At 44.7% G+C, this 19,241-nt stretch overlaps 1 protein-coding gene across 1 annotated transcript; it reads left to right on the top strand.

Annotated features, from left to right (window-relative positions):
* The first annotated feature begins 5,990 nt into the window (after positions 1 to 5,990).
* LOC123139002 (SNF2 domain-containing protein ENL1) lies at positions 5,991 to 18,565 on the top strand. The gene is made up of 17 exons (XM_044558835.1): positions 5,991 to 6,170; positions 13,353 to 13,407; positions 13,594 to 13,830; positions 13,931 to 13,986; positions 14,075 to 14,165; positions 14,607 to 14,744; positions 14,834 to 14,911; positions 15,358 to 15,567; positions 15,657 to 15,728; positions 16,375 to 16,458; positions 16,558 to 16,676; positions 16,781 to 16,892; positions 17,007 to 17,075; positions 17,159 to 17,253; positions 18,020 to 18,148; positions 18,242 to 18,362; positions 18,452 to 18,565. Exons 1-17 carry the CDS (start codon positions 6,028 to 6,030, stop codon positions 18,563 to 18,565), a joined length of 1,923 nt encoding a protein of 640 aa, XP_044414770.1. The 5' UTR covers positions 5,991 to 6,027.
* Positions 18,566 to 19,241: the final 676 nt, after the last annotated feature.

Raw genomic sequence — 19,241 nt, 5'->3', positions numbered from 1 at the left:
AGGTGGAAAACCACCATGACACCGACGGCGACGAGGAGGAGGAGGAGGACTTTGAGATGAGGGCCGCCGCGGGAAGCGGCAGGCCGCCGTACAGGCTCCCAGCGAGGGTATACAAGATGCTGTACGCCCACCAGCGCGAGGGGCTCGGCTGGCTCTGGTCGCTGCACTGCATGGGAACCGGCGGGATCCTAGGAGATGAGATGGGACTCGGCAAGACCATGCAGGTCCAATTCCTATTTCCTCCCTTTCTCTAACCCATTGGCATTCATTTGGCTGTTCTCCTCATTAAATTGATCAAATTGATCAATCATAACAAGACCTGTTAATTTGTGTCGATCTCACCATCATCGGCTTGGTTTCTCCCTTAACTATACACCCCTAAATATAAGATGTTTTGGTAGTTCAATTTAAACTGCCAAAACGTCATATATATATTTAGAAACAGAGGTACTACTTGCTGGTGTTAGGAAGGTTGTTGCTGATGAATGCTAATTGCTACTACTAGCCTGCAGATATTATTCTGAAAACTACATCCTGCATGGTAAGGGACTGAAACCGATTATATTTATCATCTGACCCGACACAAGAATAGATTTATTTGGTTGCTATTGTATCACGTGCTTAACTATACTTGTTTCCAAGCTAGTAATTTGTGTACTACATAAGCACTCGTTTCCTTCAGACAAAATATATATACTCTCAATATCAAGTTGGTGATGCTGTTGAATCGTAATATGGCAACGCCTAGTGCTGTACGTGACAGAGATTCAGAGTCCTGAAGATAACCATCGCCCAGGACTCCAACCGAAGATAGACTAGGATCTAGCTCGTATGCGTTTATCTTTGTAACCTCTCTTATCTCTTCTTCTCCAAGTTGTAATCTGAACCAACTTGTACGCTATACCAGGAGGTCGCGACCTGGCTATATAAACACGCAACCGTCGCCCAGGATGGGTACGACGTTCCTCCATATGGTATACAGAGCCTAACTCTTCCCATCTAGCTCTCCTCCTTCCACCGAAGCTTCCTGCCATGGCCTCATCCGCCGCCACCTCCTCCCCTCTCTCCGGCCAGATCACCGAGCGCCTTACCCGCACCAACTATGTTCTTTGGCGCACTCAGATCACGCCGCAGCTGAGAGGAGCTGGAGTCTTCGTGTACGTCGACGGAAGCATGGCGGAGCCGGCCGAGTTCGTCGTCGGCAAGGACAAGGATGGAAAGGAGGCAACCATCCCCAACCCACTCCGTGCCGTCTGGTTCCGCGAGGATCAGCAGGTACTTGGTTATCTCTTGAATAACCTATCCAAAGAGGTGCTAGTGCAGGTCACCTCCATCGCGCACGCACGCGAACTCTGGACGGCGCTGGCGAGCATGTTCTCGTCCACGTCGCTGTCCCGTGTCAACAACATCCGCGCCGCCCTCACCAATGCGCAGAAAGGAACGCAATCGGTGGCCACCTTCTTCGCGTACATGCGGGGACTCGCCGACGAGCTCGCCGCGGCTGGCAAGCCGTTGAAGGATGATGAGTTAATCTCGTATATTCTCAATGCGCTTGACATGGAGTACCAGCCCTTGGTGTCCGCCCTCGACGCCCGCACCACCCCGGTCACTCTCGACGAGCTGTTCGGGCAGATGAGCAACTTCGACCAGCGGGTGGCTCTGTTCCAGGGAGCAGGCGCGGCGGGCGGCTTCAAGTCGTCAGCGAACGCTGCCACGCGCGGCCGGGGCGGAGGCTCCCGCTACCGCGGCCCACCTCGGAGTGGCAAGGGCCGGGGCTCCGGCAACGGAAACAGCAGCGGCGCCAACAACACACGTGGCGGCCGGCCTTTCTCCTCCAACAATCGAGGCCGGCGCGGCAACTCCTCCAACAACAGATCACGCCCTGATGCAATCAGATGCCAAATCTGTGGCAAGCCGGGACACTCGGCAAAAGATTGTTGGTACCGTTTTGAAGAAGACGAAGATGATTCCTCACAAGATGAGAAGGTGGTCGGAGCTGTTGATGGCTCCTACGGCGTCGACACCAATTGGTACGTCGACAGCGGTGCCACAAACCACATCACCGGTGAGCTGGAGAAGGTGACCATGCGCGACAAGTACCGTGGCAAAGATCACATCCACACAGCAAGTGGAGAAGGTATGAAAATTAGTCATGTTGGTCACTCAATTATTAAAACCCCTCATCGAAAAATTCATCTTAGGAAAATTTTGCATGTCCCTAGTGCTTCAAAAAACCTTCTTTCCGTTCATCGCATTGCCATTGACAATCATGTCTTTCTTGAGTTTCACCCTTACTTCTTTTTGATCAAGGATCAGGCAACGAAGAAGGTGCTATATCGAGGTAGATGCGTTCGTGGGCTTTACCCCTTGATTCCAGAAATTAGAAGGTTCAATAAACAAGTTTTTAGTGCCACCAAAGTGTCTTCAACACGATGGCACGATCGTTTAGGACATGCATCTTTTTCCTTAGTTGAGAGATTACTTAAGAAAAATAAGCTCCCGTATGTTGGAGAGCGTGATGTTGAGAAAATTTGTGATTCTTCTCAAAAGGCTAAAAGCCATCAGCTACCTTATCCAATTTCTACCAGTGTTTCTACCAAGCCTCTACAACTTGTTTTCTCTGATGTGTGGGGGCCTGCCCCTTCCTCTGTTGGTAGACACACATATTATGTGAGTTTCATAGATGACTATAGCAAGTTTTCATGGATTTACCTTCTTAAAAAAGGTCGGATGTGTTTCAAGTGTTTCTGAATTTTCAAGCTCTTGTTGAGCGCCAATTTGATTGCAAAATCCTGGCTCTCCAATCTGATTGGGGAGGGGAGTACGAGAAGTTAAACTCGTTCTTTCAGAAAATTGGCATCTCTCATCACGTGTCATGTCCTCACGCCCATCAACAGAATGGGTCTGCTGAACGCAAACACAGACACATCGTTGAAGTCGGTCTTGCCTTACTAGCCGGCGCCTCCATGCCCCTAAAGTTTTGGGACGAGGCTTTTCTTGCTGCGGTACATATCATAAATATGCTACCTAGCCGTGTCATCAACTATGAAACTCCTATTGAGCGTCTCCTCCACATCAAACCTGACTACACAACTCTTCGTGTGTTTGGTTGCGCTTGCTGGCCAAATCTTCGCCCATATAACACTCGCAAGCTCATGTTTCGCTCCAAGCAATGTGCTTTTCTTGGCTATAGTGCCCAACATAAAGGTGTTAAGTGCCTAGACATCTCCACTGGTCGAGTTTATATCTCTTGTGATGTCATTTTTGATGAGACAAAATTTCCTTTCTCTGAACTCCACCCAAATGCAGGGGCACTACTTCGCAAAGAAATTCTTCTTCTACACTCTAGTCTTACCGGCATATCTCATGGGGATAATGATTGTGGTGATCCAATATTGACTAATGTTCATAACCAAGTGCATGAGTTCTATGATGATGCAGATGAGAACAGCGCAGAAAACGGTGCAGGACACGCTCAAAATGGCGAAGAAAATCTGCCTACAACGCCATATTTCATGTGTCCAGGGCTGGGGGACAAATCCTCCTCGGGATCAGCTCCACCGCAGCCTGACAGCGGATCCTCCTCGGGATCAGGGTCGCCCGAGAGCAGCGCCGCGCAGAAACCCGCGTCGCCCGCCAGCCAGCCGAGCAGTGGCCCCGCGCTTGCCACTCGGCACCTCGCCACGGGCCAGGGCGATTCGGCCCGCCTCCACCTCTCGGATGCCCCCACGCGGCAGCCCGAGATTCGCTGGGCTCATGATGGGCCCCGCCACTACGTCCGCCGCCAGCCCACAGGCGGGGACCGCCAGGACTGCCAGGAGCCAGGTGTAGGCGCTAGTCCCATCGCAGATCCGGCCCTGTCAGCCTCTGCCGCTGGCGCGCGATCCGGCGCGGGCCCGCCTGGATTCGCCTCATCATTGCGCCATGATGGGTCTGCGCTAGATGTCTCCCACGGCACAGGATTCTCTGCGCCTGATTCCGCCGCGTCTCCACCGTCTCCAAACCGCGTTGGCACAGAGGATCCTGCTGGCAGCGAGGCGGGGATTCTCACAGGATCTTCTGACGCCGCCGTCCCAGGATTTTCTGCATCACCACCGACTGCTGCTGTTCCACGGACACGTCTCCAAAAAGGGGTAATAAAACCAGTTAATTACAAACAACTGACAAAGTTCAGTTTAATGTGCTCCACAGATGAACCAAGTACTCTTGGCGAGGCACTCAGCGACAAAAATTGGAAGGCAGCCATGGAGGAAGAACACATGGCACTTCTCAAAAACAAAACGTGGCATCTGGTTCCGCCACGACACGGTAAAAATTTGATTGATTGCAAGTGGGTATTTAGAATTAAAAGGAAGGCTGATGGAACCATTGATCGCTACAAAGCCAGACTAGTTGCAAAGGGTTTTAAACAACGGTACGGTATAGACTATGAGGACACCTTTAGTCCAGTTGTTAAAGCTGCAACTATTCGTCTTGTGCTCTCTATTGCTGTTTCGAGGGGATGGAGCCTTCGCCAGCTAGATGTCAAGAATGTGTTTCTTCATGGTGTTCTGGAAGAGGAAGTATATATGAAACAACCTCCTGGTTTTGAAAACAAGAATAAGCCGTTCCATGTGTGCAAGCTTGATAAAGCATTATATGGACTCAAACAAGCTCCTAGGGCATGGTATTCCAGATTAAGCCACAAATTGCAAACTCTTGGTTTTGTTCCTTCTAAGTCTGACACATCCTTGTTCATTTACAACAAGTTGAAAACAACAATATTCGTTCTTATATATGTTGATGATATTATTGTCACAAGCTCATCTAATGAGGCTATATCAGGAATGTTGAAGGATTTAAATGCTGAGTTTGCTCTCAAGGATCTGGGTGACTTGCACTTCTTCCTAGGGATTGAAGTCAAGAAACAAGGAAATAGTCTTCATCTTTCTCAGGAAAAGTATGCCACTGATCTGGTAAGAAGAGTTGGGTTACAAGGATGTAAATCCTCACCAACTCCACTGTCCAGCATAGAAAAATTGTCACTTACAGAAGGAAAGCCCTTGGGTCAAGATGACAGTACCAGGTACAGGAGCTTGGTAGGTGCACTTCAGTATCTGACTTTGACAAGACCTGATCTTTCATTTGCAGTAAACAAGGTTTGTCAGTTTCTTCATGCACCCACTATAACTCATTGGACAGCTGCTAAACGCATAGTGAGATATGTGAAGGACACAGTTAATCTAGGCCTCACTTTCAACAAGTCTTCATCTACACTTGTTAGTGCATTCTCTGATTCTGACTGGGCAGGGTGTTTAGATGACAGACGATCTACTGGTGGTTTTGCAGTATTCTTTGGTCCAAACTTAATATCATGGTGTGCAAAGAAACAAGCCACTGTATCAAGATCCAGTACTGAAGCTGAGTACAAGGCTTTGGCCAATGCCACAGCTGAAATTATTTGGGTCCAGTCCATGCTACGAGAGCTTGGTGTGAAGACTACCCAAGCTCCATGTTTATGGTGTGATAATCTTGGTGCTACTTACCTGTCTGCTAACCCTGTGTTTCATGCAAGGACGAAACATATTGAGATTGATTTCCACTTTGTTAGAGAACGAGTTGCAAACAAGCAGTTGGAAATTCGGTTCATTCATTCTCGTGATCAGGTTGCAGATGGATTCACCAAAGCTTTGCCCACACAAAATTTTGAAGAGTTCAAGCGTAATCTCAACTTGACCAAGTTGTGATTAAGGGAGGATGTTGAACGTAATATGGCAACGCCTAGTGCTGTACGTGATAGAGATTCAGAGTCCTGAAGATAACCATCGCCCAGGACTCCAACCGAAGATAGACTAGGATCTAGCTCGTATGCGTTTATCTTTGTAACCTCTCTTATCTCTTCTTCTCCAAGTTGTAATCTGAACCAACTTGTACGCTATACCAGGAGGTCGCGACCTGGCTATATAAACACGCAACCGTCGCCCAGGATGGGTACGACGTTCCTCCATAGATGCAATATCCTGATTGAGAGAGTTTATCCTTACTTTTATGTCGGTGCAGGTTTCTGCCTTCTTGGCAGGGTTGTTCCATTCCGGTTTGATCAGGAGGGCGCTAGTTGTCGCCCCTAAGACACTTCTCACTCAATGGATCAAGGAGCTTTCGGTTGTCGGCCTCAGCCACATGATCTACGAGTAGGATCTCCTATTTCACAATATTTCATCCACTGGTAGAAAAAGAGGCTTCCGTCCAGCCCCATTAGTCGCGAAACTGTAGGAACCGCGACTAATGAAGTCTTCAGTCGCGGTTCGGCAGACGAACCGCGACCAAAGGCTTGGGCCAGGGCGCTCGGTGGCCAGCTGGTGCACGTGAGGGGCTTTAGCCGCGGTTGGCCAGGCCAACCGCGACTAAAGGTACCCAAAGGCCTTTAGTCGCGGTTGGCCTGGCCAACCGCGACTAAATCTCCTCCCCTATATATACCAGTTCAGCGCACTCACTTAGCCATTTGGTGCCACTTCTCTTCACAAGGGGGTGTAGGTTTGCTTTTGGTTCCTCTTATGCACACAAGGTGTTTGATGAAATGCCCAACAGCGTGAAACAAACATGATATGAAGTGTTGGAGCCACACTTGAGGTTCCTCCTCGATCGCGGTTAGCAACTTGAACCTTTCATGCATGTGTGTCATTGATAAAATATGCATGTGTGTTGTTCATTGTTTAATTTCTATTGTTTATAGCTAGTTACTTTAACAAATGCATGATGGTTAATTATATATTTTATATTATAATAATGCAGATGAATCGGCAATGGATGTACGGTAACCGACTCTCCCGCGAGTTCACTATGGGTTTGAAAGATTTCCTCGTAGTGGCTAATGCGAACAAGCAGAAGGGTTTTGTTATCTGTCCATGTGTTGACTGTAAGAATCAGAAGGGTTACTCTTCCTCAAGAGAAGTTCACCTGCACCTGCTTCGGCACGGTTTCATGCCAAGCTATAATTGTTGGACCAAGCATGGAGAAAGAGGGGTTATAATGGAAGAAGATGAAGAAGGGGATGATTTCATCGATGAAAGCTATCTTGCTCATTTCGGTGATACTTTCATGGAGGATGCTGAAGGTGAAGGGGAAGGTGAAGGGGCAGGTGAAGGGGAAGGTGAAGGGGAAGGTGAAGGTGAAGGTGAAGAAGAGGCACGTGATGAGACCGTTGATGATCTTGGTCGGACCATTGCTGATGCACGGAGACGCTGCGAAACTGAAAAGGAGAGGGAGAATTTGGATCGCATGTTAGAGGATCACAGAAAGTCGTTGTACCCTGGATGCGATGATGGTCTAAAAAAGCTGGGTTGCACACTGGATTTGCTGAAATGGAAGGCACAGGCAGGTGTAGCTGACTCGGCATTTGAAAACTTGCTGAAAATGTTGAAGAATATGTTTCCAAAGAATAACGAGTTGCCCGCCAGTACGTACGAAGCAAAGAAGGTTGTCTGCCCTCTAGGTTTAGAGGTTCTGAAGATACATGCATGCATCAACGACTGCATCCTCTACCGCGGTGAATACGAGAATTTGAATGAATGCCCGGTATGCACTGCATTGCGTTATAAGATCAGAGGCGATGACCCTGGTGACGATGTTGAGGGCGGGAAACCCAGGAAGAGGGTTCCCGCCAAGGTGATGTGGTATGCTCCTATAATACCACGGTTGAAACGTCTGTTCAGGAACAAAGAGCATGCCAAGTTGTTGCGATGGCACAAAGAGGACCGTAAGTCGGACGGGGAGTTGAGACACACCGCAGATGGAACGCAATGGAGAAAGATCGACAGAGAGTTCAAAGATTTTGCAGCTGACGCAAGAAACATAAGATTTGGTCTAAGTACAGATGGCATGAATCCTTTTGGCGAGCAGAGCTCCAGCCATAGCACCTGGCCCGTGACTCTATGCATCTACAACCTTCCTCCTTGGTTGTGCATGAAGCGGAAGTTCATTATGATGCCAGTGCTCATCCAAGGTCCGAAGCAACCCGGCAACGACATCGATGTGTACCTAAGGCCATTAGTTGATGAACTTTTACAGCTGTGGGGCAGACCTGGTGTCCGTGTGTGGGATGAGCACAAAAAAGAGGAATTTAACCTACGAGCGTTGCTTTTCGTAACCATCAACGATTGGCCTGCTCTTAGTAACCTTTCGGGACTGTCAAATAAGGGATACAATGCATGCACGCACTGCTTACATGAGACTGAAAGTGTACATTTGCCAAATTGTAAGAAGAACGTGTACCTTGGGCATCGTCGATTTCTTCCGAAAATTCATCCAGTAAGAAAGAAAGGCAAGCATTACAACGGCAAGGCAGATCACCGGCCGAAGCCTGCGAAACGCACTGGTGCTGAGGTATTTGATATGGTCAAGGATTTGAAAGTCATCTTTGGAAAGGGTCCTGGCGGACAATCAGTTCCGAAGGGAGCTGACGAGCACGCAGCCATGTGGAAGAAGAAATCTATATTCTGGGAGCTAGAATATTGGAAAGTCCTAGAAGTCCGCTCTGCAATCGACGTGATGCACGTTACGAAGAATATTTGCGTGAACCTCCTAAGCTTCTTGGGCGTGTATGGGAAGACAAATGATACAAAGGAAGCACGGCAGGACCAGCAACGTTTGAAAGACCCTGATGACCGGCATCCGGAATGGTTTCAAGGTCGTGCCAGCTACGCTCTGACCAAAGAAGAGAAGGTCATCTTTTTTGAATGCCTGAGCAGTATGAAGGTCCCGTCTGGATTCTCGTCCAATATAAAGGGAATAATAAACATGGCGGAGAAAAAGTTCCAAAACCTGAAGTCTCACGACTGCCACGTGATTATGACGCAATTGCTTCCGATTGCTTTGAGGGGGCTCCTGCCGGAAAATGTTCGAGTAGCCATTGTGAAGCTATGTGCATTCCTCAATGTAATCTCTCAGAAGGTAATCAATCCAGAAGATCTACCACGGTTACAGAACGATGTGATCCAATGTCTTGTCAGTTTCGAGTTGGTGTTCCCGCCATCCTTCTTCAATATTATGACGCACCTCTTGGTTCACCTAGTCGAAGAGATTTTCATTCTCAGTCCTGTATTTCTACACAATATGTTCCCCTTCGAGAGGTTCATGGGAGTATTAAAGAAATATGTTCGTAACCGTGCTAGGCCAGAAGGAAGCATCGCCAAGGGCTATGGAAATGAGGAGGTAATTGAGTTTTGTGTTGACTTTGTTCCTGACCTTAAGCCGATTGGTCTTCCTCGATCGCGGCACGAGGGGAGACTAAGTGGAAAAGGCACGATCGGAAGGAAATCAACGACATGTATGGACGGCCATTCTCTGACTGAAGCACACCACACTGTACTGACCAATTCCAGCTTGGTGGCTCCGTACTTTGAGAAACACAAGAATATTTTACGCTCGGACAACCCGGGGAAGCCTGAATCCTGGATTAGGAAGGCCCACATGGAGACTTTCGGCAGTTGGTTGAGAAAACATTTAATGAATGACAATGATGTTGTAGATCAGCTGTACATGTTGGCCAAGACAACATCTTCGACTATAACGACTTTCCAAGGGTACGAGATAAATGGGAATACATTTTACACGATCGCCCAAGATAAAAAGAGCACCAACCAAAACAGTGGTGTCCGCTTTGATGCAGCAACCGAGAATGGGCAAAAGGTCACATATTATGGTTACATAGAGGAGATATGGGAACTTGACTATGGACCCTCCTTTAAGGTCCCTTTGTTCCGGTGCAAATGGTTCAAGCTAACAGGAGGTGGGGTAAAGGTGGACCAGCAATACGGAATGACAATGGTGGATTTCAACAATCTTGGTTACCTTGACGAACCATTCGTCCTAGCGAAAGATGTCGCTCAGGTTTTCTATGTGAAGGACATGAGTAGCAAACCGAGGAAACGGAAAGATAAGAAAACGATCAGTACATCATGCGATGATCCAAAGTGCCACATTGTTCATTCAGGGAAAAGAAACATCGTGGGAGTGGAGGACAAGACAGACATGTCAGAAGATTATAATATGTTTACTGAAATTCCGCCCTTCAAAGTGAACACCGACCCAAGCATTAAGTTAAATGATGAGGATGCTCCATGGATACGGCACAATCGTAAGCAAGCAGGGACACAAGGGAAGAAATGATGTGTAATAATTTATTGTACCAAACTTTGTTGAATGGATCATGTGAATTATATTACCCGTGATGTGTTTGGTGTCCATTTTCGAATGATTCGAGATACCACTGATGATACATGAAATTTGGAGTGATTTAGTCATACTCCTGCCTAGGCGTATAAAATTTTGAATTGAATTAGTTTTATTTTTCTGAATTTTTTGATATATTATTTGTATTTTTAACATTTTGAATTGAACTAGTTTTATTTTTCTTAATTTTTTGATATATTATTTGTATTTTTAGAATTTTGAATTGAATTAGTTTTATTTTTCTGAATTTTTTGATATAATATTTGTGTTTTTAACATATTGAATTGAATTAGTTTTATTTTTCTGAATTTTTTGATATATTATTTGTGTTTTTAACATATTGAATTGAATTAGTTTTATTTTTCTGAATTTTTTGATATATTATTTGTGTTTTTAACATATTGAATTGAATTATCCTATCGGGAACATGTCCGTGAAGGTAGCCATCGGCAGTGCTTTACCATGTTTACCTGGAGCACTCCACCACAACACCCCCATTCAAGATGGCTATGCTCGTGTCACAGTGGAGGACATAGTCCAAGGGTTTGAGGACCTGGAGATTGACATTGCTACACCTGAAGGGGAGAAAAGACTTGGAGATGTCAAGCGCCATTTCATTCTATGGCAAAAGAAGTTTATCAAGTTTCCAGGCGAGGCGCCAAGGACAACAAGTCCACCCCCCTACGGTGGTGGCGGTTCACCTACACCTCCGTCACGTCAGCCGACGCCCCCCAGTCCACAACGTCCGGCGGGTGATCAGACGCCGCCCCCCAGTCCTCGTCCGGCGGGTGATCAGACGCCGCCCCCCAATCCACCTCCGGCAAAGAAGCAGAAGCAGTCCTGGATTATTAACCCGGACCCTTATGTACCTAAGACCACAAAGGTACCAGAGCCATCATTGAAGCCTCTCCCCACAAGGCCTTGGGAACGTAGTGCCGAGGAAACTGCCGCGGCCACGGCTGCTGATCATGAGAAATGGAAGGCGGACTGCAAGAAGAAAAGAGAGCCCGAGCCCAAGCCAGTATTTTCTGATGAGCAAAAGAAGTGGGCTAAGTCATTTTTGAGCACACCGTCCCAAGCCGCGAAGAATCTGCCTGACGACTATGCACGTGAACTTCGTAGGCAGACACTCATGTTGAAGGAGAAGAAAGAGCGGGCGGAGAACCAGGAGAACAAAGCCTTGGAGGAGGCCGAGAAAACGGAATTAGAAAGTAAAAAAAGCGGGAAACGAGTTTCCCAGCTCGGGGAACAAAGTAAACAATCGATTGCCCCGCTTATAGTGAAAGCCGCCGGTCCGGATGACCCCGATATCATAGCAGCTGCGGCAGCACATGGATTGACTGTAACGAGTGCCAGAGAACAAGCGGCCAACTTAGGTATTACTCTTCGTGAACTGATAGGCCTTGATGAGGCGCCAGTGAAGGAGGTAGTAATTACATATGTGAAGAATGGGCCTCTCGTCGAGCCTGCGCAGGAACAGGATCTACCTCCACAAATGAAAGGTCTGCTGAAATGGTACAAGGGTTACATAAAAAATAAAAACGCCAAAGAATATATTTATGCGGAAGTTAGATATGAGCATCACTTCAAACATTACTATGTACAAATTCATCTGAGTGAATTGTTCCAGCTTTTCGATCTGCGCGAGCTCGACAAATCTATCATCAGTTGCTACGTTCTGTAAGTGATTCATTTCTACCCCATCTCGTTCATATTGCCTGCACTATATATATGTCCTAACTATATTGTTGTGTCCGCTATTATACATGCAGAATGAAGATTAAGGAATGCAGAGTAAGGAACATCCATGATGTTGGGTTCATTGACCCACACATCCTTAATGGATATGTGTTGGAGCATCACCCCGCCGACATGGAGGCAGACCTGTGGCAGTTTCTTACAAAGCAGGAACTCAAAAGTGATATTCTATTTCCTTACCATTTTGGGTGAGTGTTTCTGTCTTGAGCACATTCTCTTTTGTTTACTCCATGCATGGTATGTGGCCGGCTAATCGATGAGTTATGCATGACGTACTGTGCATGTATCGTGTCCGCAGGTTCCACTAGATTCTGCTAGTAATTAAAGTTGACACCTCAGAATGTCTCGTCCACGACTCTCTGAATAAGGATCCAAAGCTTTGGGTCGACATGAGAAGAATGCTGCAGAAGTAATTATTTTCATTCATTTGCGCTCTATATCGATCGGCCTATTTCATTCATTTCCTAATATCAAGTAACTAATAACTCTCTTCTTCATTTAATTTTCTTTGCCTCGTAGGGTTTGGAGACGGTTCGTAGATACAAAGGTCGGTGAATTCAAAAAAGAGCTAGAATTCAAAAGGGCAAAGGCTAAGAATGATGAGGATATTCAGCCAGCGGGGACCAATCTATGTGCATACTATGTCTGTGAGATGATCCGGAGATACACCTCTGAGCGGGTTCCGAGTGATACCAATGCTCAGAGGAATAACCTCCGGATGATGCTTAGTCCAGAAGCTCGCTTCCGACCACTTCAAGAGGAACTAGCTGGATGGTTCAGGAGGGAAGTCCTCCATCCTAAAGGAGAACACCATTACGAGGACGTAGAACTTTATATGCATTAAATTATGTATGGAAACTTGTTCAAAATTGTATATGGTCATCCGATGATATTGAATATATATTGTATATTCCTCTTGAATTCTTTTTGGTTCTAATTTCAAATTTGTTTGAAATTGTACATTCATATGCATGTATGTAGTACCGTAGAATATGTGAAACTCCTTCAAAATTAAAATAAAGCACAAAAGAAATAAAACAATACAAATTAAACAGAAAACAGGTTTAAGGGGGGGGGGCTAAAACCCTAAACCTGCGGCGGCCTTTAGTCGCGGTTGGCCAGAAGAACCGCGACTAAAGGTCCTCCGCCCCGACGGCCACCTGGCGCCCACGTGGACGGGCCTTTAGTCGCGGTTCTTAAGCAACCGCGACTAAAGGGTGGGGCCTTTAGTCGCGCCCGTTCGGTCGCGGTTGCGCAACCGCGACTAATGGCAGTTGCGAACCGCGACCAAAGGCCCTTTTTCCACCAGTGATCCCCCCACCCCCTAATTGATACAGATCAGGCCCTGTTGATTTCTGCTAATTGATTCCTCTTCCTTTTCACAGGTACTATGGTTCCAACATGAATATTCGTGATAATGAGCTTCAACATGCCTTCAAGGTTTGTTTTGTTTGGTTTCCTAAGATAAATTAACTTCTGTTGGTCATTCATATCCTTAATATTTATCCGAACTGTCAAATGGAGCAGAAAATCATTTCCGCATAAGCGCCATCTAAAAAAATTGCATAGCTAGTTCTTTCTATACATTTTAGTGAGTCACATCAGCTATTTACCGTCTTATTACAGGAGGGAGGTATCGTATTGACAACATATGATATTGTCCGGATCAATTACCATCTAATAAGAGGTGACTTCTATAATGATGCCGGCGACGAGGAGGAGGAGGACTTTTGGAATTATGTTGTTCTTGATGAGGCACATTATATCAAGAACCCCAATACACAAAGAGCCCAAAGCTTATTTGAAATATCTTGTGTCCATCGGATTGCCATTAGTGGAACACCTATTCAAAATAACTTGATGGTATCACCTAGCTGAAATTTCTAAAAACCTTGTACTTTACATGCTCCTATGTACTTTGTCCTCCTGTTACTGATGCAAATAAGCATGTATACTCTTGTAGGAAATGTGGGTGATTTTAAATTTTTGTTGCCCAGAAGCCTTGGGTGATAAGGAAGAGTAATTTACTTGCTCCCTTGTTTTCCTGCATTAGTGATGCTGCTTTACTTCACACCATCTAGTGTTATTTATTTCTGTATTTTGACAGGTTCAGAACAAGGTATCAACGGTCTATCAGTCGTGGAAATGACAAGAACGCTAGCAATCGAGAGAAGCACATAGGGTCAAATGCAGCGAAGGTACCTGTCATCTTTGTGTGTTTGAGTCCAATTGACAGATAGACTTTAGTGTGTCAGCGTTGTTTCTTAGTTTTTGGTATGTCCGCATTTTAGTACTGTATAAATGATGATCATGTTTGATATCTTCCACCATGTGCAATGCCATTACTTCTTGTCATTGTGATTTGTTGAGAAATTACAAGGTGAACATGAACTGATCTCTAAGATGTGCATAATGTATTAATATATTAGCTAAGTAGTACTTTCGTCTCTGGTTTGACATGTGAAAGCAATTCTCTAACTGAATTGCCTTTCAGTTCCACATTGTCTAATGTCGACTTCTAGTTGAACCATGAGAGGGCAAGCCATTTAGATTAAGCCATCTGAATCTGGATAATTACTTGTAGTCGTCTGAACTAAACCTATTATAATTGTTCTTTCATAATTAACTTTGGTTCACAGGAATTAAGAGAACGGATAAAGCCATATTTCTTGCGACGCATGAAAAGTAAAGTGTCCCTTGAGACTGGGTTGACAGGTGATAAAAAGCTTCCAAAGAAGGATGAGCTAATTATCTGGCTGAAATTAACAGATTGCCAGGTACTATAAATTTTGGTGTCGCTAATGCAAAACTGGTCGAGTAATTGGGCGAATGACAATTTTGCAATTTGTCTATCTTTTGGGTGCAGAGACGTCTATATAAAGCTTTTCTTAACAGTGAGCTAGTTCAATTTGAATCGGAAGGAAATCCCTTGGCTGCTCTTAATGTAAGCACATAAGCTCCAAAGCCTTCTCTTTGCATCCATCTTGTCCAACTTTATTTGTTGTCTTGTTGATTTGCTAACTTTATTTGTTCTCTTGTTGGTGTCATCTACTCCTTTAGCTCTCCTTATGTATGCTCATCGTATACTTACATTCAAAAGAATTTGCAATATTACATCAAAATATAAGGCATGCTCTCCTTTTTCTATCTCTTGCCCTCATTTACCTCTCACTCTCTTCATCATTTATTGTTAAACTTGCATATTGACTAACTATTCTAAGACAATAATTTTCCCTTACTATTAATCCTTTCCGTACCTCTGAGCTAAACCAAAAATACACTTGGGAGGCAGCATTTGCTAATTGTATGGCCTTAGTTTGTCATTTGTTTTTCTGTGCACATTCTTTTGTGCAATTATGTCTGTTTCATGTTTTTCCTTTTCCTCAACAGGTATTGAAAAAAATATGTGATCACCCACTGATATTAACTCAGAGAGCTGCTGAGGACATCTTGGAAGGCATGGATGGAGATTTTAGTACTCGGGATATAGTGATGGTTGAAAAAATGGCCATGAACCTCACAGATATGGCTCATGATGATGATGCAGTACAATTCAGTCAGGAAGTCTCATGCAAGTTATCTTTTATCCTGTCTTTGTTGGTAAGCATTCTTTGAAGCATATTAGTTGTTAGTAATGTACTCCAACTATTTCTTTATGCAAACTCAAATGGTTAACGTTGATGTTGCAGCCGAATCTTCTTGAAGAGGGCCACCATGTTCTGATATTTTCTCAGACTCGTAAAATGCTAAACTTTATTCAGGTCTGTTGTCAATTCTTGGAGTGCATGCCGTGTTTTTGTGATATACTATAACATTTAAATTAGATCTACTCGCTCGGTCCCAAAAAGCTTGTCTTAGATTTGTCAAGATACAGATGTATCTAGACACGTTTTAGTGTTAGATACATCCATATCTAGATAATCTAAGACAAGCTTTTAGGGACGGAGGTAGTACTATTTTGTACATATTGTTGTTTTTGTATATTCACGTACTCCCTCTGTAAACAAATATAAGACGTTTTGGAGACTTGTGTTAAGTCTCTAAAACGTCTTGTATTTGTTTACAGAGGTAGTACATGATAAACTCTGTTAGTAGAGTAAATGGGTAATTTCTGCTTACAATATATACTGATGTTAAAATCTGTGCACGTCTTACTGTTACGTTGAGTCTTAGACACTTGTGTGCAACAGAAGAGGCATATCACATTCAAGTTCCGTTCAATAGACAAGTAGTACTTGAGATAAAATATTGTCTTAGCATGACTGGTGGCTTTTGGCATGTCTGATCTAGTGCTGGCATCAGAATATACATTCCCATTTTTGTTGAGTGTGTACTACAGTATATCATAAAAAGTAGTTTTGAGACGTGGATTCTCATCTGTTGTAACACATTCGATCATTGCAACAGGAAGCTATAATATTAGAGGGCTACGACTGTTCTCGCATGGATGGTGGCATCACTGGTATTTCCGAGAGGGAAAGGATTGTGAAGGTTCCTGTTCTCACTTCCCTTTTTCTATGTTATGTTAGGCAATGGACTCAATTATACTACATGCTATGTTGCTTACGTATTATGCATTTGCATATCCAGCATTTTCAAGAGGGCTATGGAGGTCAAATATTTTTACTGACCACAAAAGTCGGTGGTCTTGGACTTACACTCACCAAGGCAGCTCGTGTCATACTAGTTGATCCTGCATGGAATCCAAGGTCTCCGAACATTGGCACGTCCTTAACAAGTGTATTCCTTTGCTTTTATGAATGCTTGTCACTGCAAGTTTTTTTATTCCATAACACGATCTTCCATTTTACAGTACAGATAATCAGAGCATTGATCGGGTTGATCGAATTGGACAGACCAAAGAAGTGATTGTGTACCGCTTAATGACCTCTGCAACTGTCGAAGAAAAGATGTATAAATCGCAGGTTCAAATATGATCTAGAATTTTCTTACTCCAATGTTTTTCATAATGACATCTCTAGGTCCTATCTTTAAGTTCCATACTTTCGCATCCTTGAATCGTATATACCTTTTTCCAGGTCCTCAAGGGTGCTTTGTTTAGGGCAGCCACGGAGAAGAAAGAACAGAGACGTTACTTCAGCCAGAGTGTACGTATCATGATACCGTTACTTGCCATTACTTGCTGGATGTTCTACTGGGTACTATGCCTAATTCTTTTGCGTATCTTCAGGAAATTCAAGAGCTTTTTAGTCTGCCGAAACAAGGTTTTGATGTTTCCCTTACCCAGAAACAATTGCAAGAAGAGCATGGAGAGCAGCTTGACATGTAAGATATTTTCTTTTGTTGCATTAATTCTGATGATATCAGCACTGGAACATTCGAGGCTCCATGTACTTTAACATAAATATGAAATGGAACTGGCTTTAGTTATTACTTAGTACAAATCAGTCAGAAAACACACAAAAAAATGTTGAGGTGTTATGGAGACATTTTGAGGTACAGAAGGCTTTAGTTCTTCTTGCTAGGACAATTTGAGGTACCCAAAAGAAATGGATAATAAGAAATTTGCAAAAAAAGGAGAACTAATTAACAGCTAGTTTTCACATGAATCGGCTGGACAGGGAGCTTCTTGATCCCTGATAGCAATAGTCGGTGACAACTCTAGGTTCTTTGCTGCAAAGTGATGCACTGGAATCAGAGATTCATGCCCTCATGCAAGGAATGGCACTGGCCATTCAGCACTCGGATAAACCAGTGATTGTCCAATAAGATTCCTCATGTGCTCTAGCCACTATTTTGGGTGACACTTTATCTAGGTCGGTCTATGGTCATTTAGATGCCGAGATTAAGGCACTTCTGGTTGATAGGGAGTTTGTTCCTCTGAAAATTAGTAGAGATCAAAACAGGGTAGCTCATCTTTTGGCACATTATAGCCGTACCGAGTGTTGTACTGCGGTATGGTTGAGTTCGAGTCCTCCGTGTTGTGAGGAGCAGCTGGCTCAAGATTGTAACCCTGCTTTTATGGAATAAAACTCTCTTTCACCCGGCAAAAAAAAAAAGTTAATCTGTTTGCCTGTACTATATCTTCCAGGGACGAGTCGTTGCGGGAGCACATCCAGTTTCTGGAGAAGCAAGGAATAGCAGGTGTGAGTCATCACAGCCTCCTATTTTCAGAAACAGAAATCTTGCCGATGTTGAGTGAGAACGATGCTCCGGGCAGGTCAGTGCTGCTGCCTCCAACACACCGCATTTTGTCGTTCTTTTGTTAGCAGCCATCAAGTGGATTATCACTAAACTTGAGTTTACGTCATAGGGGTGCCCATGCTAAGCCAAAGGTCGAGTGCTTCACTGCTAAAACACACTTGGCAGGCAAGAACACAGATTCAGATATCCCCGAAGAAATCAACCGGCTGTCGGAAACCCTCGCAAGCACGGTAAGTCTCCTTCAGTTCTGCAAAAGAGCTATGTGCTTTCGCCTATCTGTAATGAGCTGAGAGGAATGTATATATATTGTAGCTGGCAGACGCTGGAGCCGAGGCTGCCTCAGTGTGGAGACAGGACATATGGTTTGGATGACGAAAAGCTGGCGGTGATCGCCGAGTCGTCGTCGTCGCCGTCCAAGGAAGTGGTCTGCTAATTAAGCTCTTCTTCACCAGGCTGCTGCATCTTAGCTCGTGACCAACCGAAGTAGTTCATCTGCTTGCTGGATTTGATTATGTCTTTTGTTCTGTCGAACACTGCCGAGGCTGTAAGTGGCTGCATCCAACGTTTGTTGGTTCAGCTTCTCTTTTCTATGTTCTGGATGAGTGTATGAAACACCATGGATGCTGGTTGAATGTTGTTATTGATTTCCAATGGAAGCAGCAGGTGTCAGAGGGCGGTCTTCCCAACCCTCTGAACTTTATGTCATCGTTTAATGTCATCTTTTTCCTACAAGTCAAATGCATTTGAACTGAAGTCTCCACAAAGTTGATGTGCATGAGAATACTGGTGGTGCTTTCCATAAAAAAAATTTGAGTTTCACAATGAGGAGAAGTCCTGACAGGGAGAGTAAACGCGTCACCGAAGAATAATGGAATTGGAAAGAAGACGAGGACTCATCAGAGGCATGCAAAGTAACAACAAAACAAGCCTGTGTAGTTAAAAGGCACACATAGTAGAACAGCATCATCTTATAGGAAGGCCCTCTATAACATCTTCCTGTAAGAGGAAGACCCGCTCAATCTTCTCGGAAGCACAGATGGTGCTCACATGAAGAACTAAAGCCGTGAGCTTCCCCGCGGGCCGTGGCCTTATCCACGAGATATTGGAGA

The sequence above is a fragment of the Triticum aestivum genome, chromosome 6B (genome assembly GCF_018294505.1).
Source record: "Triticum aestivum cultivar Chinese Spring chromosome 6B, IWGSC CS RefSeq v2.1, whole genome shotgun sequence".
Lineage (NCBI taxonomy): Eukaryota > Viridiplantae > Streptophyta > Magnoliopsida > Poales > Poaceae > Triticum > Triticum aestivum.
This window is presented reverse-complemented; position numbering and strand designations above follow the sequence as displayed.